The 25,661-nt window shown below is 28.9% G+C and overlaps 1 protein-coding gene across 5 annotated transcripts in view; it reads left to right on the top strand.

Annotated features, from left to right (window-relative positions):
- The window catches only part of LOC107449233 (unconventional myosin-XVIIIa), a 141,081-nt gene that overhangs the window by 39,124 nt on the left and 76,296 nt on the right, over window positions 1–25,661 (top strand). For all 5 annotated transcript variants that reach the window (XM_071182899.1, XM_071182895.1, XM_071182897.1 and 2 more), the window contains exons 17-21: window positions 178–382; window positions 2,039–2,205; window positions 2,420–2,548; window positions 3,844–3,987; window positions 6,910–6,999. In XM_071182899.1, coding sequence (XP_071039000.1) covers window positions 178–382; window positions 2,039–2,205; window positions 2,420–2,548; window positions 3,844–3,987; window positions 6,910–6,999 — 735 coding nt within the window. The remainder of the gene's footprint in view (window positions 1–177; window positions 383–2,038; window positions 2,206–2,419; window positions 2,549–3,843; window positions 3,988–6,909; window positions 7,000–25,661) is intronic.

Genomic DNA, 25,661 nt, shown 5'->3' with positions numbered 1-25,661 from the left:
CATTTACATGACTTTTTATATATCTGCTAAATTAATTTATATGCAGTGTTGGGCAAAATTTTTCTAATTCTAATTTACATAAATATTACCTACACTGCGAAAAATTTGTTTGAAATCCTGTAATAGTTTGAATGGCTGATTAAAAATGCTTCACTTTGTAATCTTTTTATTTTGTAGGATGGTCTGATAGATTTGCTACGAAGGACTAATATGCACTTTGTTCAATGCTTTATACCTCGACACAATGCCGGGATTCGGGAAAGCCGTCTTTCTCCCACAGTGGCAAAAAATTCACTTACTGAAGATATGTTAAATATTCCACTGTTGCGTTCACAAATTAGAGGATTTCAAGTTCTTGATACAGTTAGAGTTCACAAACAAGGTAATGAGTCATTAGCATTGTCTTAGTATTGAAAACTTATTAAAAAAATCACATTTTGCACTTAAAATCATAAATATTTTTAACGTATTAGAATATTTTAAACTTGTTATTGTATTACAACTGTAGGCCCTTTTATTTTTGCTTTTAATCTTTTTTCATTTCATATTGTCTACTTAAAAAACTCATTCTACTTTTATGATAATTATAATAGTCACTTACACAATGTCAGTAAGGGGACCTGGGTTACATCCCTGGCAGTGGCTTCAAGCTCTCTCAGCCCCTGTCTGACTGGAGACAGGAGCCAATGCTGATCTAATTGTCCCACTCTCCTATTGGTCTTGATATTGTAGAGCCATATCCTCTAAAACCCCTTAGCTGCCAACTGGCTGTTACACGAGTATTTTGCTTTTATAACTGAAATTATCTTGTCTATTTTTTATAAAATTTTAAGATTTAAATGAGAAATAAAAGTTTTTTATTGCTGTAATTTAATTACTATATCTTTATAAACTATGATCTCATTCATTTTTTAATGTATTCTGTTAAATGCCATTCACCAGTCTTTATTGTTGCTTCTCTAAAATTGTTGTATCTTAACATAAAACAGTTTTATCTTCGGAAGTTGAAATTATTCACTTAAAATATATGTACTGTAAAGAAATCTGTTCACTTACACTTGTGTGTAACATTAATTTTTTTTTTATAAATTAAATGTTTCCTTTGAGTCACATTTGATTGATAAATAGTATGAAAACTGTTGTATGATTCCATTAAGGTCTATTAATGAAGAATAGTAATTTTGCTAAGTAATGATTCGCTTACCAAAGATGCTGATATATTAAATATAATTTGCACATGCATCACATTGTGCATGAAGCTAATCGCTATGTTCTAATTATTGAACGACAGTAGCAGTCTTTAACAGTAATTAAAAATAGCATATTAATGTAATTTACACCAAAAAATGGCAATTGTAATTCTGTTAATAAGTTTAAGACTCCAATTCAAATAAGTTTATTTTAAAATCTGAAAATGTGTTACCACAGAATTGCATCATAATAAAAAAAAAAGACTCTTTCAGTTTTACGCGCTTAATTTAGAAAACAATCAAATAACAAATCGGATAACAAAATAGGAAAAAATAAATATTGCAGGTATGCCTTTAAATTTGGGATGCAAAATATTTTACAGAAAAACAATATTTTTATGACTTATTAATTTTATACTGATGACAACCAAAAAAACATATGAAAATTAATAACAACTTTAATTTCTTATAAGATTCTTATAATTTAATTTCTTAAATAATAATTTTTCTTTTCGATAGTTAGGTTGCTTTTTCCAGTAGTGGTTTCACAAATTTGTTATTTAGTTTATTATTTTTTGTTTATGATTTTGATTTTATTCTGCTGTGCTGATACTTTTAGTTCTCTTATAAGGTAATAACATATCTTATTTCATCTTAATTTTTCTTCTTCTTTTTGCTATCATTTTGTGCACAAAGTAAAAGCTAACTAATTATTTCCTTTATTCCTAAATTCTGTCATAATTGTTAGAATTAGGTTAATGTAATTTATCAAGAAGAATTTTCTTAGTTTTTCAAACTTACCTTCATGGTATATTGGATCATTAATTTTTGATTGTTTAATTCTGCAGGTTTTCCTGAAAACCTTATGTATTCGGAGTTCAGGCGTAGGTTTGAAATTCTTGCGCCTGCTGAACATCGCGTCACTTCTCCTGTCTATGATGAACGAAAAGCTGCTGAAACTTTGCTGGAAAGTATTGACCTTGAGAAGAGTACCTATCGATTGGGCTTGAGTCAGGTAAGGTTTTAAATTGAGGACTTATGTCTTTCCTTAGATTACTATTTGTTTCTTGCTCGTTAATTTTTCTACAACTTTTACTTTTTATAGATTGTGTACTGGGTATGAAATGCTTTTTTATGTCATATGGAAATATATTTTATTTATAATGGTTATTTTCTAATTTTATAGCTTATTGGGTTTTTTTATTTTAAATTTGATGTGTATGTTTTAGATTTTCCTTCGTTCAGGAGTGTTAGCTCAGCTAGAGGCAAAGCGGGATCAAAAGTTGAATGGAGTAATTACCAGTTTTCAGGCATCTTGCCGAGGATATCTTGCAAGAAGATCAATCAATAAATTAAAAGTATGTTTATGTAGTAAATAATACTTTATTGTAGAAAAAATTTATTTTGAATATTTATTTTATTGTAGACAAAGTTTTTTGAAAGCTTGCTAAACACAATCTTAGTATGTTCTCTGTTAATAGAAATTGATTATTAGTTCAGCATTAAGAAATTATTTATAAACCACCTTATTTTAATGTACTATTTTTTTTTTTTTTGAATAATTGAAGATCGTAGTTGAAAGCTCCGTAGTTTTGACTGCTTGCAAATATCTGCGGAATTTTTATTGAAATGTTGAATTTTTACGACACTACTTATTTAAGATGATTTGTTAACAATTTGTGTGTATGTAATAATTACTTTTTCATGTATTCACTGTAGTGTAATGTAAAATTCATTCTTTTTGAATCATCATTATAAATATATCCCAGATCATCCCCAATAACTGATTAGTGTAGCTCTTATGCAATATTAACAACTAGATTAAACTTAACTTTATTGTGTAATTATTATAAATTTGTAGTAAAATGCAAAAAATTATAATTGTTATGTACATTGGAAAAAATACTTTTAATAGCAGATTTTTAAATTTAAATCAGGTTTATTTTTTATTTATTTTCTTAAGTTGCTTAAATGAATTAAATGGGGAAAAAATCAAAGTTATTTTTAAATCATTTTTTGTGCATTTAGTGGTGAATGTAGCATGGTATAAAAGAATTTGTTTAATGAATTTGTCTTTAAATGTGTCTGGCAATCAGTTCACTTTAATATTATTAGATAACAAATAATTTCATTTTACTGATATTTGGATGAATTATAGCTGACTTTTTGTTTATTTGTTTCACTCATAAATAGATGTCATTTTAATATGTATACGATAAAAATTTTATTTGTGCAACTAACTTAAATTTATAAAATAAGTCTTATAAGTATTTAAAATCTTTTGATATTTAAGATAGTTTTATATAAATAGCATTATTTTTTTAAAAAGCCTATTTGAAATGAAAAATAATCTCTTAAAAGTATTTAAAAAGTCATTATTTTAACTATCTCATTCTCACTTCACTCATTCAGGTTGGGATTTGGTTACAGATTCTTCATTTTTTTCAATTATTTCTCAGTGTAAATTAAGTGTATTATGTAAATATATTTAAACATCAAATATCTTTAAACCATACTATTGTGTGTTTTTTATGTAGATTTTATAATTAACGTCTTTATTATTTTTATTCTCTTATAATTCTTATATTTAAGGTCATTGTTTTTAACTTTTTACAATTCAGATTCCTTACTGGCATTTTATTTATTTTTACAGGTTCAGGAACTTGCAATATGCTGCATACAAAGAAATGTACGCAAATTCTTAGCAATAAGAAGTTGGCCTTGGTGGCGACTATATGTGAAAATTTTACCTTTATTGGATGTTCATCGAACTGAGGAAGATTTGCGTTTGAAAACTGTAAGTAATTTTTTTAACCTTTTGAGATATGTTAAAATGAGTAAATTTAAAGTGTTTCTTATCAATGAAAAAGTTGGTTTAATTGTGAATTTATTTCCATTGTAAATTTTTTATTTGTTTGTACAGTCGATGCTCGTTATGACTGCCACTGTGTTCCAAACAAAAATTGACGTTATTACGTGAGGTTGCTATATCACGACAACATAAAATTAGTGAAAAGATTTTTTATATTTCATAAATACTGCATTTATTTTGAAAAAAAAAGCACACACACACTATTTTTTACAAGTAAACAGAATTATAAAACTGACAAGTACTTTTTTTTTAAGTCAGTATAGTAAAAGTATTATTTAATATAGTACAGTAAAGGTTAGAAATACATTTTCATTTTTTCAAATGACATCTTTTAATATTGAGCATATATCTTAGCTATTCTGTGTTTTATTTAGATCTTAAAATTTTAAATCACAATTAATTTTAAATGATGCCATGAAATTAGAACACTCTGCTCTTCTGCCTTTAGAATTATATCACAATTATTAATTATTTTAAACAAAATGCTTTTCGGTTTCTAAAATAGTTTAGCCATTTCTATTATTCTTCTATCCAATTCTTTTGAAATTTTCTGATTTGTGCTCTAAGGATATAGCATTACAATGGTTAATGGCAGTCATTTTCGCCAAATAACGTGCGTCCAGAGAATGAGCAAAACTAAAATGAAAAAGATTATGAATAATAAATAACATGTATTTTTACAAAATTAATCCAAAATTAATAAACCCCCTCTTACAACACTTTGTAAACAAGAAAAATATGATTGATAAATATATAGAACCTTATGAAAAGAAATTTTGAATGGTTATGATTATACAAGAAACTCTTTATTTCTAAATGATGTTGCAATATACACTTTAAATTCTCAATAGTGGAAAGTAATCCATATTTCGCATTTTTTTGTCGTCCATAGATTACAACTCAGGACCTTCTAGATTAAGAATAGTTGGTCCTGCCACGTTTTCTTCATTCATTGAGAATTCAAGATGTTTTTATTTTTATTGAGAGGTAACATCAAAAGAAATAGTGGTTTGAATAGTTTTCTAGAGACTTTTGTTATTGACTGACTTGATGTCAATGGAATAATGTTAGTTTTGAAAGCAAAAATGTATCTTGCTTCTGTTTTTGGAGTGATTTTTCGGGAATCTAATGGGCATTAAAATGATATTGCGTCTATGGAACAGCAAAGAGGACTCCATGTAGTAATTGATATAATGGAAGGGTCATACTTAACTGTCTAGACTGTGTGTATATTATATATATTTATATATATAAATCCGTGGCTAAAATTATGTGCAAAACAAGCAATTCATGTTTCTTTCTCTTTTCTATTTTATATTTTTTTTTCTTAAATAAATATCTATTTTCTATAATTATCAATTGTCAACTTCTTTAAATTATCCAGTATAATATTACTTTGCGCACATCCATTTCGGACCCATCCTTGGTAACTAACAAATCAAACGCACTTCAGTAATACAAAAATCCTCTACTTATGCTTTTATCTCAATTTGCGCTTTTGTTTTCATTTTTTGCAATCTGGCAATCTTGTTTCGAAAATAATTTAAATCATTTTTGAAAAATTTCCTGTACGTGTAAGTTCATTTGAATTCGCTACTCGCTTTTTTGATTTCATTTCATGTTTTATTCTGTTTTTTCTTTATATTTAATTTTCTGCTTTTACGTGATATTTTTACTTATTGCGTTCTATTTTATTGCTTTAACTATATTGATACAATATTAGAAAGCACTCTTTTTTGTGGATATAATCGTGTAAGCTGATGAAGAGATTATATCTTTTATTTTCCGGATTTTTAAAATTGTTATCCTTTTTTTTTTCGGATTTTTTTTTCCTTCTGGTTTCATGTTATTTTTATTATTACTATTATTTTTTACCCCTTCTTTCATTGCTCTGTAATTTTCGCCTTGTTTTCTCTACATTTTGAGCTTATTTTATGAGTTCTGTTTACTTGCAGCTTATGCGCAATAAAAAAAAATTGTTTTACTTTATTTTCTTCATGTTATTTGTATTTATTTATTATGCTATATATCTATATATATGTATGTATTCAAGTGTAATGAAAAGTTTAAAATTTATAGTTTGTAAAAAATTCAAAAATTTTGAAAGAAAATCAATCTTTATCAATTAAAAACACATTTGCCCAATATTTTTATGTTACAATAAAACTAAAAGATAGTGTTTTTTTTATCTATAAAATCTCATTTTTTTGGCACCATTAAATAGTACTAACATGCGGCAATTTTATTTTATTGTATTTACTTTATTGCATTGAACAGCAGAGTTTTTTTTTTTTAATCAATGTTGTTCAATTCCCTAGACTTGTAATTTTGAACCTCTAACAAAATGATGTAATTCAAGCATTGTAATAAGCATAACTTTAAGAAGAACTTTTTGATTGAACAAACCAACATTTGGGTTGCATGGAAAGATAAACCAAGAAAACCATTTACAGATATCATTTCCAATGACAATGAGATTTTAACTCATAAAAACTCTACTATTGGGTTTATTGTATGCTAACTGTGTAGTATGAGAATTGACCAGCTATTACCAAAATTTGAACCTTGATTCCCTTTCTGAGACGTTAGTGTTCTATCCCTTGAGCCATTTACTTCAATCAAAAGGTTTATGCATAACCCCGTAAATAGGGTGCAAAAACATTCTTTTTATTAATAAATTAATTCCTCAAAAGTAGTCAAGCAAAGGCCTATTTTTAGTTGTTTGATATCAAAGAGTTGTGGCACTTTTTACATATAATCTGATATAAACAATATCTCAATGCTACAAATGTAAAAAATAATTTAGTTTTATTGATATTTATGTGAATTCATTTTATTTTAATGCAGGAAGAGTTAGACACACTGAAAGCAAAATTAGAGAAATTGGAAAAAGAAAGAAATGAGCTTAAAATAACAAATGATAAACTTGAAGTGAAGGTAAGATATGCAACTATTTTATAGACATATTTTGCTGAGCAATGTTTCTTATGATTGAAGCGCTTAATGCAATATAATGATAAGTCACAGTTTAAATTGTTCATTTTTTATGAGCAGTTTTGGCAAAAAGCATTACAATTTTCATACTTCTGCATATTGTGTTGCTATATAGTGGAAATCCCAGAAATATATTTAGTACCTTGTTTGAAACAATACTAAAATATAGTTTCATTAAAAAAATGTTCTTTTTTGAAGAAAAAAAGTTTGCTTATCATTATATTGCTTCAAGCCTTTCAAATTTATTATTTTTGTGTACTCAGTTTAACACTTAACATTTTATATAAATAATTTTTTTCAAATTTGGAAGATTTCATTTCAATCTTTAGTTAGGGAGGAGGAAACACAATATGTTAATAGTTGTGCTGTTAAATTTTTTTTTTGGCTACTAGGCATTTTTTTAAAAAAACTTTGAAGTTAATTTCTGTTGAAACTTTGACAAACTTTAAAGCTCTACTTATTTCGTTAACATAAATTTTTTTAAAATTTTTATACACAATTTTTATCATGCTTTTAATAATAGTATTTTATGTAGATTTTTTAACATTGAAAAATTAATTACTGAAAATTCTCTTGTTCAACTATTTGGTTATATCAAAACTCATAATCAATGAGTTATTTACAATGAATTATATTAAAACCAAAAACTTACTTGGATAAAATACAAATTCTATGTTAAAGAGTGGTAGCCTGCTTATTCCAACTGGAAGTAAAGAACATATTAATAGAATAGAAACATATTAAAACAAAATAATTAATAAATGTATGCTATTGAAGTCCAGCATTTAAATTCTGTGTAAAACACTTTTAAAATGTTTGATTGAAACTTCACAAAACTGGAAAAAAATTATTATAGAATAAAATATTGTACAAAAAAATTATAAAATATAGTCAATTATTAAATCAGAATTTCATTAGTCTTATTTTTAAGAAAATTCTGAAAAATAAATTTTGTTTTAAATTTATATTTTGTGTTTAATAATTATATTTTGAGATTTTTGTTTTGGTCAAGAATAAAATTCCCCGTCATCTAAATGCTGACATATGTATTGTAAATATTTCCCATTTTCCAAAAATAGAAATCTACTATCACCCTTTTACTCTTTCTTTTCCACTTTCCACTTCTTTTCCACTTATAAGAATGAAAACGGCACAGGGTCCAAGGTTATTTTTATGAACAAAGACTAAGATCTTTTTACTTAAGTAAATTGTATCTCTCTTACAAATTATAGCATTGTATAAAAAAGGTGCCATTTTGTTTCATATTAAATTCTTCCCTTATGCTCTTCCTATGTGGTCACTTTTTTGTTAAAAATGGTCACTATTTTTAAACAATCACAAAAGTCACTTTTTTTTTATAGAAGTATCTGCCGCCCCTGGGGTTGTCAATTAATTCTTTTAACAATAAATTTTTCACTAGTATACTTGATTCAAAATGCATTTTCAACCCGCTATTAAGTTTTCAGACAGCCTATATGTCAGTTAAACAGGAGGGAATAAAACTGGTGGGGTTATGGAAGAAATTGTGTGCTATACTTCAAATATCAGGAAGACAATTATTGTAGTTAACAAAAGTGTATGGATTAACCAGTTTTTTTAGGATGTGTTATTGTATTAATTATTCACTAGCTGAATACCCGTTCTTTGTATGGGGTGAAAATAAAGGTATCAATTAATCAGTACTGTACAACACTACATAATTGCACCCATAACTTTCAGACAAATATTAAGGCTAAAATAATTCCAATGTTTTTCATTTATTTATTATTATTTGTTGCCCTTCTTGGATTTGCGTTTTTAGATTAAGCAAAACACGCATTAAGTAGTTCATCGCATATAAGGATTAACTATATTCAGTATCATCTGCCAGAATTCCGTTGCTCGAGGCAACACATGATATTTAAAATTTACCACCTTCAAGCTACTTTCTTGTGTTCATATATCTACGAAAGGCCATAAAAAATCGATCATAAAAGTGTCCGGTATTGGTTCAGCTGTAATCTGCAACAAATTTACTCATAAAATACTCTGTATTTATGTAAGAGATTATTTGGTACCTTTTAAAATTGCCCCAATTAATATGCGTATAGTGTGCCTTTTTCCAAAATTAACCATCATTGGTGTCAATAATAGTATGTGGACTTTTTGCAGTTCCTGTAATGAATAAGTACATTTTTTCCATAAACTTTGCTTCTTTAGTTCATAGCTTATTTTTTATTTCAATTTGTACCTGTTACTGAAATTAATTAAGCATCATTAGGGTCAATAATAGTTTCCGATTTTTTACGCTATCTTAAATGAATTATTAGCATTTCTCTATAAATGTTACTTTTAGTGCATAGCCTATTATTTTACTTCAATTTGTAACTAATACCACAATTAATTATCATTGGCGTCAATAATGATATTGGTGTTTTTTTTTTTTTATGTTTATCCTCAGTAAATTTAAATAAGTTCCATTTCTCCATTATTTACCTTTTCAGTACAAAGCTCATTTTTTTAAAATTTCAATTAGTATTGATTTTAAATTATTTAGTCATATAAAAACACGTTATAAAAGCATAACTTTAAACAAAATAAACACATAGAAATAATAATTTGGTGATGTAGTTTGCTTATGCTACGAGGATGACGTTGATCATTCAGATAACCTGGCTTAACAAATAAAATATAATTAAAGATAAGAAAATGCACAGTAAATAATTTTTTTTATGAAAGATCTAAGCCAACATAACTGATGTTTATAAAATATTTGAATAAACAGAATCGTCCATAGCTTATTTTAAAACAATGGTTTTTACTAACTGAATGGCTTCTGCTAAGCAAATGAGAAAAATCCATTTTTTAAATATCTCTGAATTTTAAATATAATTAAAAAAAAAATCAAAAATAGGGCTTCGTAACTTGTTTACAATTTTACTCATTCAGATTAATTTTGAATCTCATATTTTTAGAGCTTAGAGTATATACCTGCAATCTGATATACAGGCACACAGACAGACACGCACAAATTCTTGATTTTATTATGTGTATAGATTACTTGTGGATTTACGTTATTAGATTAAGTAAAACACATTTTTAGTAGTTCATCCCATCAAAATAAAGATATATCAAAATATCTGTATTAAGTATCAACTGGCATAATGCTGTTGCTGAAGGCAACTTTTAATATTTAAAATTTACTGCAGTCAAGCTACTTTCTCCTGTACTTAGATCTTCAGGGGAACTTAAGAAATCTGTCCTAAAAATGTTCAGTATTTATTGGCTTAGCTGTAATGGCACGGAGTTTACTCTAAAATACTTTGTGTCTATATAAGAGTATATTTAGTATCAACTACAGCAATTACTATGATGTTAGTAGGCTACCTATAGTATGGTAACTTTTTACAGTATCCCGTAATGAAGTATATTTTCTCCATTAATATTGCTTTTTAGTTAATAGCTTATATTTTTATTTCAGTTGGTACCGATTACCAAAATTAATTAAACGTGAAGGATGTCAATAATATTTAGCCAATTTTTTACACTCTCATAAACAAATTAGTTCCATTTCTCCCTTAATTTTCATTTTCAGTTTTAAAATTCTATAGCAGATTTGGTTTTATAGTAGCAAGTTTTTAAAGCGTAACTATATACAAAATAAACCGGTGTAGATAATCTTAAGAAATATTAATCTGGTGACATAGTCCACTTATGCTATCACGTTCACTTTGATCATTCAGATGACCTGGCATAATGAATAAAAATAATTAAATAATACAGAACACACAATAAACTAACTTTTTTGATAGGAGCAATAAGCTAACAAGCATCAACAATATGTTATCTTTAAAATATTTAAAAAACCAGGGGTCTGTCCAGGCCAAATTTACTACCATTTAGCGTTGCCTTCACAAATTCAACTTTAAGAAAAACAGTAGTTTCACAAAATACTTTTTCTTGAAATTTTATTTTTCTATCCCGTAAGAAACAGTAATCTATATCATATTAAGGGTACCATATTAAGGGTATTTACCATATTACCATATTAAGGGTATCCGCATTAAGGGTATTTACCATATTACCATATTAAGGGTATCCGTGCACCTGGAAAGTCATGAATTTCAGTATTGAACAAAATTTGTCATGAAATGTCATGATTTTAACTTTTTTTTAAAGAAGCATGGATTTAGGTCTCCGAAAAATCTAATTTTTAAAATGGAATTTACCCCTCCCCCCCAATTTCACAGTGTTTATCAGAATTTGTAACAAAATCCTCACTCACAGTCATATTTTATTAAAATATAAAATGTTATTATCCTGTTCTTTAAAAATTATGGTGTTCTTTCAAAAAAATGAAAGAAAAAACATTTTTTCTGGAGGGAACTATCTTTTAAACTTCTGTGATTTCAGAATTTTTATTATTATTTGCTTTTTTTATTTTATGAATTTAAAATTCTAGCTGAAGCAAGCCAGTCATTGGCAATTTTTTTTTTAAAATTCCGAAATGAGAGCAGAAAAATCAGGAGTATTTCTTTCCTCTCTGATGAACAAGAAAAGTATATTTAGAATATAATTCTGCAGAAAAATAGAAAACAAAATTTGCTTTTGTATTTTTTCCAGCTATTTTATTGCCTCAACTCTTTTATTAGGCTGTTTTTTAAATATGAAATCTATTAATAAGAAGAGTATATTAGTTTTGGTTGTGCCTATCATTTGAATTAATGTTATTTTATAATGCTTTTTTAAATTTATTGCTGTGTTTTTGTCAGAGAAAATAGTAGCTTCGTTAAGTCTTGGAATTAGTCCTGGAAAGTCATGAATTTGAAAATCTAAAATGTAGCAGATACCCTGCATATTTTTTGTTGATTTTTTTATATAATTTTTAAATTTCACAAATTATGCCTAAATTAAATTAAATTAAACTAAATTAAACCTCTCAGAAAAACCTAGACAGACCCCTGGAAACTGAATCGTCCATGGCTTATTTTGAAACATTCTGCTAAGCTAATAAAAAAGTTCCCTTTTTGAAATGTCTAAGTTTGAAATAATATTTTTAAAAAATCGAAAATTGGGCTTTCGTCATTTGTTTACAATTGTACTCATTTTGCTTCATGATGAATTTTGTAATTCTTAAAGTGTATCATTTACCCGCGATCCGGTCACACACGCGATACAGTCACACACACAAATTCTTGATTTTATAATATGTATAAATTTTCATTTAAAATACAATAGTAGACCATCAAAATTTTACTTAATTATTTTTGATTTATAAAACTACAAGAAATTAAATAAAGCACAAAATTAAAATTTTGGTTCCTTACCAAATTTACAGTGCTGATGTGAAATCTACTCAGTAGATTTATTGATTTAGAGTTCCCCTGCAGCCTGTTCAACCTATATCATAGAAACTCAATTGTTATTTAGTTTCTCCCCAAAGATGTTCACACTGAAGCCTAAATTTTCATATCTTCTCAATTGGATTACATACTAGAATATTCTAATAGAATCTTATTAAATAAAGTGTGTTGATGAAGGCAATCAAAATGATGTGGCATTCAAAATTAAAGGAATTTTCAGATTTTGTCAATCATTCCCGGAACCATTGGACTAACGGTTTGAAAATAGATTGATTTCACTGAGAAGTTTTTAAGAGTTTTCACTTTAATACTCAAAAATATACAAGAAAAAACACAACCAAGTTTTGTTTTCAAAGTTTTATGAAATGGCAACTCTTCCTAACCAATCTTATACCGTGTCCAGTTGTAGCAATAAGTTTAACTACTAGTTAGATGATAATTTTATAGTTTTCTTTTATTTTTAATTGAATTCATAAAATTCGCTTTAGTTCTATAGTTATTTCTTTTAGTTTAATTCTATATAATGTTTAAATGTTTTTTAAAGTAACCATAGTGTCAAAGAAGACAAAAGTCCATTTTCTTTAGTATCTTAAGTAAATTACTGTTTGATTTAAATATTAAAGCTTATCTTTATTTTTTCTTTAAATATACTCTTATGTTATCTAACACTTATTTATATGTTTGACATGCGCCATCAATCCATTTTAGATAACAGATGATAGATAAGTATTATTACTTACAGTTGCAACATAAATATTTTTAGATAAACAATGTAGATTTTCTTTTCAGTGTAAATTTAGTATCAATGTAGAAACAGTAGAATTTAACACAAAACGGAATTAAATAAAATTGAAATAAAAAAGAGTCAAAGTGATTATATGACAGAGACACTAAACTGTAGAGTGTTAACTTTTCAAATTTGTGCCATCAATTAAACATTTTTTATCAAAGTGCATATTGGGTCTAACTGTAACTAAGTCGAAAAGAAACTAGTGTTCGCAATGATGCCTATGGGGAATTTCCAAACAAGATACTGTTCAACAGTTATAGTACACACACATGATCATGTGTCACGCACATTGTAGTCAGGGGTCAAAAAGCAGTGATTAGAGAATCAAACAAAAATGAGCTAATGATAGGATGAAGGTCACTCTCTGGCTTTTTGATAGTGATAGACAGGCCTCACGCTATTCAGGCTATAAGAGTGTTTCTTTAGCAATAGACCCATATATTCTGACTATGGATGGCTGCTAAAGAGCTTCATATGTTGCAATCTACTTTTTTAGAGACATGCTTTATAGGTTTGAAATCTGGAGCTCCAACTGTTCCGTCTATGGCAGCGGAAAATCATCTATAACATGAGCTTTGTGTGGCCTCGTCATCTCTTAATTTAAATGAATGCACCCATAAAAAGCAAATTTAATACTTAGGTTTTCAATCCTTCTTCTTTATATTGAAGATTCTATTTTTATTAAGTACCTAGACATGGCTTCAGGAGCCAAAGAAATAGTTCATTGAAGTCAAATTCCCGGTACAATAATGAAATCGACATCTATCCATTGAAATCAAATCCTTTTAGAAAATAAAGATATATTTGAACATTTTTTCGATAAATGCATTACTTTAAAACATGGTTAGACGCACGATAATTAAAAGCTTGAAAATAAAATTGTAAAAATTAGTTAAAATAGAAAAAAATTGTAGTTCTTATTTAATAATTGTATTAAAAAATCATTTAACTACTATTAAAACTCAAGCAAAAATCTAACGAGTTAAGTTATCTACTTTCCTAGGGGCTCTGCAGAAATAGAATATTTGAAGGGACCTTAAAAAAGTTTTGCCCGGTGCGCCACTAAGTCCAGCGATGGCCCTATAATAATATATATTTATATTAAAGGCAAAGCCCCCACTCTTCATTAATTCTCCCATAAGGTCAGAAAACTAAAATTTGGAACATGTTTTCTTTATATAATAAATAGAAAAACTAAAGGACTCCCGATTGCTGAGTGGTAGCACTTCGCGCTTCCGTGCCACAGGTCCTGGGTTCGATCCTCGGGCCGGGCAAGGTTGGCTCACCCTTTCATCCCTTCAGTGAGTCAATAAATGAGTACCAAGCATGCTTGGGAACTAAACACTGGGGGTTCCGCGTTCGGCTGACCACCTGACCAGAGCATCTGCTCCTACACCCCAGAGCCCAAGGTAAAGAGAACTGAGATGGGCACATTAGGCCTTGACCCTCTATGAGCTGTCGCGCCATTGAGTTTAGTTTAGAAAAACTAAAGTTTCATTACGATATTTTGCATTTATCGGGTTAATTTACCTAACTGACAGTAATGCTATATAACATGTTTTTACCAAGATCCTAGTCTTAAATTTGGATCACGTGTTTTCGTTAGAAATAAATAGAAAAACTCAAGTTTCATTTCGATATTTTGTAGTAATCGGAGTTATTAGGGGTAAATAGCTTAATTGGCGGTAATGCTTACTGTCATGTTTTCTGCAAGATAGTCTCAAATATAGACCACGTGTTTCTTATCAGATAGATAGATTAAACTAAAAAATGTTCATTTCTATGCTTTGTTGTTATCGGGCTACTTAACCTAATTGACAGTAATGCTAAGTAACATGTTTTTACTAAGTTAAATGTCTCAAATTTAAATCACGTGTTTTTTTTTATGAGACTAATAGAAAAACCAAAAAGGATTTCCATATTTTGTAACTATCGGGGTAATAGTCTAATTGACAGTTATGCTAAAATAACATGCTCTCTCAAATTACTAACACGTGTTTGGCGCAGCATAATCGTTACTAGCTTTTGTACCATTAAACCGCGAAACCGTTAATTCACGCAGGTGTAAGGCTATGTGGATCCGCGAAAAGCAGTGTGTTTGTTTGGCTACATTTCCAACACTCCGATTTGCATTAAAATACTGATGGCGAGGATTCAGAGCAATGCTGCCGAAGATATATGGAACAAGTAGGCAGATGATATGTTGTGCGAATTTGTGCTGGTGAATGACAATGAGAAACCGCTAAGCGATGAGTTCGTATTGACGGACCAGCTAGTTAACCCCTTAACGATCGGTTAATTTTCAGGAAAACGGTCATAAAAGTTCCTATTTTTTGTATTTGTATTACGTATTTAATTAGTGCTGACATCTAGTTTAAAATAAACTAACTATCTACAATTACCTTAAAAATATTCTGGTACTGCCATCTGGTGTGTGAAATGAGAAATAAAATGTTTTCGGGGCAAAATAAATGAATTAGTTTTATTCTCATTGGCGCGTTACTACTGAGCACTCCAGCCCGTCAATATCACGGGAGCGACAAATAGAGGGCGAAACCTCACCCCGTCATTTTCACGGGAGCGAGAAGGAAATAATAATAATAATATAATAATATACGAAATCTTTTAGTTTTTTCTCTTTGGTAAATCTAAAAATTATAAAAAGACAGTTTTAATAATACAACAACAAAAAGTGGAAGAAATAAGCTTTTGACAAAGTAATCAAATATAAACTTTGGCATATTTTTTTTTTTTTTTTTTTTTTTTTTTTTTTTAGTTNTTTTTTTTTTTTTATTTTTCTAAACAGGCCTTTGAAAAATTAAACAGGCCTTGTTATTAAAAAGGTACAATTCTATAACTTCTACAAAATAAATGTTTCAGAAATTACAGTCTATCGATAATGAGCTGAAGATAATTCTGGCACTTTCGTGCACTTTATTACTACAATTTATATCGGAAAGTCGATGCGGAGTAAAGATGTAGTCACTCACTTCTCAACTATTGAGCCTTGCTCTGAAATCGTCCAAGATTAAACCTTATAATAAAAGAAATTTTTTAGAAACAACGATGTAAAAACCAACATTGTAAGTCATGCCCGCATTACAAAAATAACTGACAAGAAAAGTAATTAAAAAAGTTGAAGTAAATAAAACTATTCATCCCTTTCCTAATTTTCTATTTAAATATTCGAGCTTTTTGATACCAAATTTTTTTTACAAAAAGTAAAATTTGCTTTTCGAATTTTAGACTGTCTACTGATTTAAAATGATTAAATATTATAAGCAACAAGTTGTTATTTTATTAAGAAAAGTTATAAAGAAATAATACGCAAATAGGATTTGTTTGTGCAAATGACTTGGTGGTTCAAACTTTCAAAGTCAATACAACGTTAAATTTTATTCTAAATTAAAAAAGTTAATTAAAAATTTAATTTAAAAGTTTTAATTAAAAAAGTTAAAGTAAATAAAACTATTCATCTCGTTCCTAATTTTCTATTTAAATATTCGAGCTTTTTGATACCTAAATTTTTTTACAATAGTGTATTATTAAAAGTAAAATTTGCATTTCGAATCTTAGACTATCTACTGATTTAAAATGATTAAATATTATAAGCAACTAGTTATTATTTAGTTAACAAAAAGTTATAAAAAAATAATACGCAATTAGGATTTGTTTGTGCAGATGACTTGATGAATCAAATTTTCAAAGTCAATACAACGTTAAATTTTATCTATACATCTATACATAATAATAAACGGGGCTGTGTGTGTGTCTGTAATCACAATATATCGCCCCAGAAGCCTCGCCCAGGCACGAAACTCGGCCCATAATTGTGTTTTGACATAATGAAGAAGTATTTTTTTTCTTTTTCAAAAATTTGGATTAGTTTTTTAGTTATCAGTCATTTTGTAAGAAAATCTCTGCTTTTTCGTTGCTGTTGCCAGCTAATTTTTTGAAAGTTAACTTAGAAATAACAAACCAAACGATGTTAAATAACAAACCAAACGATGTTAGCAAAATGACGTAGAAAGCGCAACTAGATCAAAATTATACAAGCGCAACTAGNATAGTTAACCCCTTAACGATCGGTTAATTTTCACGAAAATGGTCATAAAAGTGCCTATTTTTTGTATTTGTATGACGTACTTGATTAGTGCTGACATCTAGTTTAAAATAAACTATCTACAATTACCTTAAAAATATCCTGGTACTGCTTCTGCTGTGCAAAATGAGAAATAAAATGTTTTCGGGGCAAAAGAAATGAATTAGTTTTATTCTTATTGGCGCTTTGCTACTGTACACTCCAGTTCACGGGAGCGAGAAATAGAGGGCGAAACCTCACCCTGTCATTTTCACGGGAGCGAGAAGGAGGGGGCTAAATAATAATGTACGAAATCTTTTAGTTTTTTCTCGTTGGTAAATCTAAAAATTATAAAAAGACAGTTTTAATAATACAACAAAAAGTGGAAGAAATAAGCTTTTGACAACGTAATCAAATATCAACTTTGGCATAGTTTTTTTTTTTTCTTCTTAAACAGGCCTTTGAAAGTAACATTTTATTGAAAAAGTACGATTCTATAACGTGTACAAAGTACAAAATAAATGTTTCAGATATTACAGTCTATCGATAATGAGCCGAAGATAATTTTGGCACATGCGTGCACTATATTACTACAATTTAAATCGGAAAGTCTATGCGGAGTAAAGGTGTAGTCACCCACCCACTTCTCAACTGTTGAGCCTTGCTCTGAAATCGTCCAAGATTAAAACTTATAATAAAAGAGATTTTTTAGAAACAATGATGTAAAAATCAAGCATTGTAAGTCATGCCCGCATTGCAGAAATAACTAACAAGAAAAGTAATTAAAAAAGTTAAAGTAAATAAAACTATTCATCTGGTTCCTAATTTTCTATTTAAATATTCGAGCTTTTTGATATCTAAATTTTTTTACAATAATGTATTATTAAAAGTAAAATTTGCTTTTCAAATTTTAGACTTATCTACTGATTTAAAATTATTAAATATCATAAGCAACTAGTTGTTATTTTATTAACAATAAGTTATAAAAAAATAATACGCAAATAGGATTTGTTTGTGCAAATTATTTGATGGTTCAAATTCTCAAAATCAATACAACGTTATATTTTATATTCAATGAATAACAATAACGTCCCAATAACAACGTTAAATTTTATTCTAAATGAAAATATGTGTAACATTTCGGGTCAAGTTGAAAGTACTTTAAAAATAAGTTGTTTATAAAATTACGACACCGCTGTTAACGTATGTTTAATCAAACTTTATTTTGTATTAAGTAAGTTCGTATTTTGTGTATTCAAATTGTTATTGTTTTTTTTTTTAAAGCGAGTGAATAAATGACTAAATAAATAAATCAGTGAAGGAATTGGTCAACAAATGAAGGAATAAAGAAAGAAATTCTTTTAATGAAAGCGTAAAAAAAATTTTAGCTAAAAAATTAAAAGCAACGATTTTTATTATTATTATTTTTTGAAACAATCTATTAGAGCCTAATGAAACTTATATTACTGAAAAAATTCCGGACACTATTTATAAACAATTTTGTGATTATTCCGAATGTTTATTCTTAAATGACATGCAAAGGATTAATGCTGGCGTTCAATATCAATCATTTTGTGAGCACTTGGAGCTGAGGAGATATTTATCATTAATCAGAGATACTTCAGAATGACGTTGAACACTCGATGACGTAACGAAAGGGAGGTAACGTAATCTTTACTCCCTCCTCTTTTTAAAGTGCTGACAAAAAGAAAGTGTTGTTAGATTTTTACCTTCTCCAAAATGTTTTTTTATTTTTTCTCAATTGTGTTTCTGTCTGGTTTTGATTTTTTTTTCTTTTTTTTTATTATTTATAATTCTTGACTAATGGTATTGTTATATCTTTCTAAACTTTTATTTCGTTTAAAAAATATTTTATATTCTTTTGAAAAATTAAACTTTTTTTTTTTTTTTTTTAAATGCTCAAAATTTTTATTTTGAATTTGGAAATAAAATTGCCTCCAAAAGGCGTAAAAATAATTTAAGCCTTGTTGCAAAATATCAATTAAGTAATTATTATTTATAAAATTGTATTTTTTTACTTATATTTGGAGTCCCCGCTCACAACCCTCGCCCTCCTAAATTGCTTCTCATTCGTAATTGTCCCCCTCCCCCTAAACTTTCATGTTTTTCAAAAAAAAAAAAAAATTTCTTTAAAACATACATTTATTGTAGTTTTATGTGAGAACATTTTGATAATACGAAATAGACGATTACTTATTTTTCAAAATTATCATCGGTACTGTAATTAAAATTTAACTTGAGGAATACAGATTATGTGACCCAAGAAGAAGAAATAAATTAGTTGTAATTTTTCTGGTTGACAAGAATTCAAATAGGGAACGGTTTTTTTCTCACCCTCTATGATATTTTTTTAATTTAAAAATATTTCAGTCAGGGGTCTGTTTAGAAGAAATTTGGGTCCGTTAACGGACCCTTCACAAAATATCTTTTCATAAAAACGGACCCTTCACAAAATATTTTAACTTAAAAACGGACCCTTCACAAAATGATTTTTCTTTTAATCGGACCCTTCACAAATTTGTTTATATTCATTATTATTTTGCTAATCGAATAAACCCTTTCCTGGGCAGAAAACAAGAAAGATGGATGTAAACGAATTCAGTTTTGTCTTCCGCAGACGATTCTTCCATTATTCGTCCGAAATGAATATTCTGCGTTCAGCAGTATAGGCTAAATACCAAATATTTGTATGTTGCATCTCTAATTTAGAAGGAGCAATTGTTGTTTATTTTTTAAAATTTAATTTTTTTAATTACAATTTTACAGTGTTGAGCATAATCTTGTATGTCTTTACAATTTAAAAACTCCTTGAAAAAGTTTTTTTTTGTTGCAATAACGGACCCTATTTGCACAAATTCATAAAAGCGGACCCTGGTTGAAAGAATGTGAGTAATTTTTTCACAATTTCACGAAAAACGGACCTTTCACAAAATGTCTGGACAGACCCCTGTCAGTATAAATATTAAGATTTATAACAACATGTAATCTCTCTCTTTCTTATTTATTTTTTTATTATTATTACTTTTTTGCTGCTTTTGGTTGACATTTTGTCGATCGCTAGCTTATAAAATAAAGGAACAAAGATCTTGTGAGGGAAAACTAAATTAAAGCAAAAAAAAAGCTGGAAAAAAATGCCTAAAAAGCACTTAAATTTGCAAAAACTTTCGAAAAAATTGAAATTTCGAAGCAAAATATCGTGTAAGGTTCAAAAACAATAATAGCATTTTCAATACTTCAGCTTTTAACTTAAAAGTTGCATTTTGGCAGACTGCAAATCGGCTAAATATGTATATCTTCCTACAAGTTTAACTGTTAATAATTCTGGAACTAATTCTCTAATATTATTATTGTTTTTTTTTATTCTATCGTAGGTCATATGCTTTTTTCTTCAATGCTTCTTATTTACTCAGCAAATCAAAATGTAATGTTAAGTTGAATACCCAAAACTGCGGCATCAACCCCCTACGATTTTTTAATATCAAGTTTTATTTTTGAAGTTGCCTTTCAATGCGTTAAAATCCATCTCTCTCCTTTAATTAGTGTAAACTTCATGTATTATACAAGTTTAAGTATATATTTATAATAATGTAACGTAAATGATGTATATAATTATTTACTTGTTTAGATCAGTTGTAGATTTGTTTTAATTCGGTAAGGACATGTTGTATTTAACATAGAGTTGCAGAGGCGAGAAGTCCGAGAAAATTTGGCATTTGTTGGAAAGATTTGCTCTAAAAGTTGCGTCGCGTAGATTTAAAAAAGTCTGGAAAAAAAAAGTTGTTTAGACAAATATTCGTAATTAAGCTAGCAAAAATAATGTTCGATTGAATATTTAAATTGTATAATACAATATTTAAATTATAACAACATTTAAATTATAATTTATCACAAAGTTTAATCCATTTATATGTTTTGAGCCTTTGTTTGACTGAGACTGCTGAAAAAGAATTCGAAAATTATTGAAACTATTTAAAAAATAGATTGAGCTATTATAAAGGAGGAAGTGTGGTAATTAAATAAATAAATAAATTTAAAAAAAATAATTAATTAAGAAAAAAAATACAATCAATTAAATTTATTTCCAATAGTCTGATCAAAATAGAGGATTGAAAAAAAGTTCTCATAACGTTAAAGTAAAGCCTAAATGAGAATTGTTATCCACAACTGTAGTTTTGAAGTCAAATATGTAATTTAATTCTTATAATAAAACTATCTTTATGTTCATAAATTTTAAAGGAAAAAAAAAAACTCAGATTGTATGGTTAACAAACAAGTTCGAATTTATAATAAACTTAGTTAACAAATGTCTATAGTTCATGATAATATTCTTAGTTTAAACTATTGAACAGTTTTTTAATTTACTTAATGTTATCATATTAAAATTAAATAATTGAACTTCTTTTTTTCACTACTATTTCACTCCGATTTTTATTTTTTATTTTTTTTTTAATTCTGTAGTTATGTTGAATATTTTAATGTAATTAAAAAAAAAAAATTCTTTAAAAATAATTAGATTAAAGTTAAATTTTTTCTTTCAACTTTAAAATGTAATGTTTAATTTTAAATTAGATTAATTAAATTTTGTTCCAATCGCGCAGTAAAAATAATAGAAATCTACAAACATTTACTTAGTAATATTAACACATTCCTGGGATTACCAGAAACGTTTATTAGAGTATAAGATCTCTCATTATTTCCGGAGTCGGACCGTAAAATTTTAAATACCGACTCCATAACTCGGATTAAACATTTTTTTTTAGGGAAAAAAGAATTTTTTAGTAAGTGGAAAAGTTGTGTTAATTTAGTTCTTTTATTTGTATACATTTTTGTGATTCTTTTTTAAAGCTGAAAAAAAAAGCAATGTAATATATATTATTATGTAAAATGTAATATAATAACTATAGCATATTAATTTTTGTTTTGATACAAATTATAACATTCTTACTTATTTGTCAAAGTGAGAATATTTTTGATAACAAAATGTATTATCGACAGAGAAAGGTGCGTCGAAGCTGTTCAAATACTTTTAATCTACAACTTTTTTTTTCCTTCCATTTTATTAAACAAGATAGCTATTTGTTACAGTAACCCTAATACAAAACATAACCTGTTTTCAATTCATTTCACTTTTGTTGTTTCAATTTATTTTTACTCATTTCATTAATTCCTCTTATTAGGTGTAATAAGACCCTATAAGTCCTCAGGTCACTATTCAATGCGGAAGGAAAGGGATATAAAAAAATGTTCGTTATTGATAAATATTCATCAGTTCTTCGAATCGCTCTTTTTTCTAAAGATCGCCAAAACGCGCTTTACACGTCGGCGCGCGTACACTTCAGCGTTTCTCAAAATAGTTGAGGTTTTTCTTCTACCGGTTGGAGTTCATCCAAAAAGATCTCTTCTGTCTCAGCATAATCGAGGTCTTTTTCCTTTTGCCCCTTTTCCTCTCTTTTCGTCTCCCCGCTCGGAAAGATAGTCTGCTGCCGTTTTCGAACGCTGCGAGTGCCGGCTTTTAGAATTCCCCGCATCTTGCCTGCCCTGTTTCCTAAATGCTGCTAAGAAGATATTTGAATTTTATGACTTGAAGGGACTTTCCCTTGTTTTAAAAGGAAAAAGAAGAAGAAAAAATGAATTATCGAACTGTCAAGAGCCGGTGATGTAAACACCGGTTATGCAGACTTTTTTAGTCTCTGTTCCCCTGTCATTGTGGGCGGTTATCTGGCAGGTGTAAGTGCCATCATATTTTCTGTCTCGAGAGGTTTTCCTTGGCCGACACCCAGAAAATATTCACAATGCCAGGTAGTTCTGAATCTCTCACAAATGCACCTTCCAAGGCCAAGGTAACGTCCGCTACAACGAACGGTGGGATTTTCGTCCGACCCGTTGCCGTCGCCGGAATATTCTGTCCCGCTGCCGAATCTGATAATAAACCACCTGCCTTGCCCGAAAAACGTCGCTTTTCAGCCCTTGTTGGAGATTTGAGGCCTTGTTCTTCTGGCGGTGGAGCTGCAACTGATGATTTTAATCGGAGGCGACAGTCTTGGGATACTAGACAAAAAGAAGCACCATTCAGCCAAGCTTTTTTGCGAAAAACCCCCCGTAATAATTCGAGCACTTCGTCAAAATCAGAAGATACCAAATGCGAAACTTCTACGGCAACAATTACTATTACTAATACGAGTGTTGGCACCAAATCATCTGAATCTTCTTCCCCAATACCTAATCACTCTCAGACTTTGAATGAATCGGTCTCTAATACTAGCTGTGATGATAAGTCGAAATTAAAATTATATTCTAATTCTGAAAAGAAATTGGTTGTTGAAAAGTCGATTTACAAAAATGAGCAGAATACTGAAGGTAAAAAATTTATTAGCAATGGGATAACTGATGAGAAATGTAATGGAGTGCCAAATTCAAAAACTGTTACATCATCTATCGCTTCCGTTAGCACACCTTCCACAGCTTTTCCTGGCTGCAAAATTTCCAGTATCTCGAACTCAGAGAAGAATAATTTGGATGTAAAACCCACAGGGGAAAATAAACAGCCTAAAAAAGTGTATGGCTTGATAAAAAGAGAATCGAAATCAGATATATCGAATAATCAGAAAGATGCCAGCAAAGAATTTAAGTCGGACTCAAAATCAGAAATTTCTAATACACAGAAGGTGATTAAAAAGGAAACTAAGCCGGAACCGTTGAGAAGCAAAAATGAAGTCGATAAGAAGCCTTTAACGGAAATATCCGATTCCCTGAAGGATCTGGTTGTAACTAGTAAAGACTCTGAAATAGCTGGTTCAAAAAAAGTATATGGTTTGAACAAAAATTATACTAAAAAAGAATCAGTTCTTCGACCTCAAGACAATCCAATACAATCAAAATCTTCAACTGAAATTACTAGTTCTTCGAGTGAATGTAATATTGAAATTAAAAATATTGAGTTTCAACAGGAAAAACAAGTTGATAGTAATAAACCATCAATTTCACCTCCTAAGGAATTCCGCACTGTCAGAAGAACATCTGATGTTATTGCAGCTAAAATTCAAAATATTTTCTCTAATTTTCAATCAGATAAAACAAGCCTATCTACTCCTAGGAAATCTACGACTCTTGGAAAAAAAGAAATAGCTTCGCTAAATAACCAAATAAAGAAGGCTGAAGTTGAAGTAAAAACATTACAATCAAATGTATCGCCCCTGAATGACGTATCTTTGAAACAACAAACTAAACCTGTTGCTGAAACAAATCAAATTACTAAAGCTAATAGCACAAAACCAACTGAGTTTGAGAATCAAAAGAATGCAAAACCTTTAGCAGGAGACAAAACCCAAAATGAAGATGTCTTAAACAGTAATAAAAATCGTTGTGATGTTGCTGTAAGTAATGAAAGAGTAGCAACGAAGAAAATAGCGCCGAGTAGCCAGAAAAAAGAAGTGATTAATATTCAAAGTCTTAAAGTTTCACCAGTCTTGGTTGCTTCTAAGACAGAGTGTTCAATCAACTCTTTGTCTACTCAGCAACGAGATAAAAACTTAGCTGATACTGAAGGCAACATGCCAATTAAAAAATCCGATCAAAACATTTCAGGTGTCGCGAATTCATCTAGCGTCTTCACCAATGGGAATATTGACCGTATATCTTCAGAACCGTCTGCACCCTTAAGAACCGTCGAAGAAAATGCTATTAAAAGATCTGAAGTGTCGAAGAAGCAGATTATGCCTGGGAAAAATTCAGTTACGGATTTAGGTTCAGAACGAGGTGCAAGCAGCTCGAACCAAACGTCTGTTATGAAAGTAACCCATAGTTCTGAAGGCAATAAAACTCACAAATTCGAATCCGTTGAAAGCCATTCTCACTCAGCAGTATCTTCTTTTTCTTCATCTACTACTTCTCAAACCTGCATTGTTAGCAATTCTGTCCAGAAAACTAGTTACTCTAATAGTTCCAGCATTTCAAAGGAGTTTCACCTTAACGATAAAACAGTCTCCAATGGAATTGCTCAAACTTCGGAAGTATCTGCCATTGAAGTTACCAAGATAACACCAACTACAATTCCTGGGATAGTACCAACAGTGAATGTTCTTTTCCGTACCAAAAGTCCTCAAAACGCACCGAATAGGGAAGAAAATAGAAAGAAAGTTATAATTGAAACAAATACTGCTAATGAACCTGCATCTTCAGCTGTTATAATACCGCTAGTTCCTTCCACCGAAGCTTCGTCTTACAATTGTGCCAAAGAATCCGTTAAAGAAGCTCTTAAAGCTGTTGAGAATGTACAAAAATCATTAAATTCTTCTCCCGCTATTCCGAAAAAGCATTCAATATTGAACTTAAAAAATGAAGAATTGGTGACTGTTTCTCTCGCTTCTAGCAC

The sequence above is a fragment of the Parasteatoda tepidariorum genome, chromosome 7 (assembly GCF_043381705.1).
Source record: "Parasteatoda tepidariorum isolate YZ-2023 chromosome 7, CAS_Ptep_4.0, whole genome shotgun sequence".
Taxonomy (NCBI): domain Eukaryota; kingdom Metazoa; phylum Arthropoda; class Arachnida; order Araneae; family Theridiidae; genus Parasteatoda; species Parasteatoda tepidariorum.
Note: the sequence above shows the minus strand (reverse complement) of the source record. Positions and strands in the feature narration are given on the sequence as shown.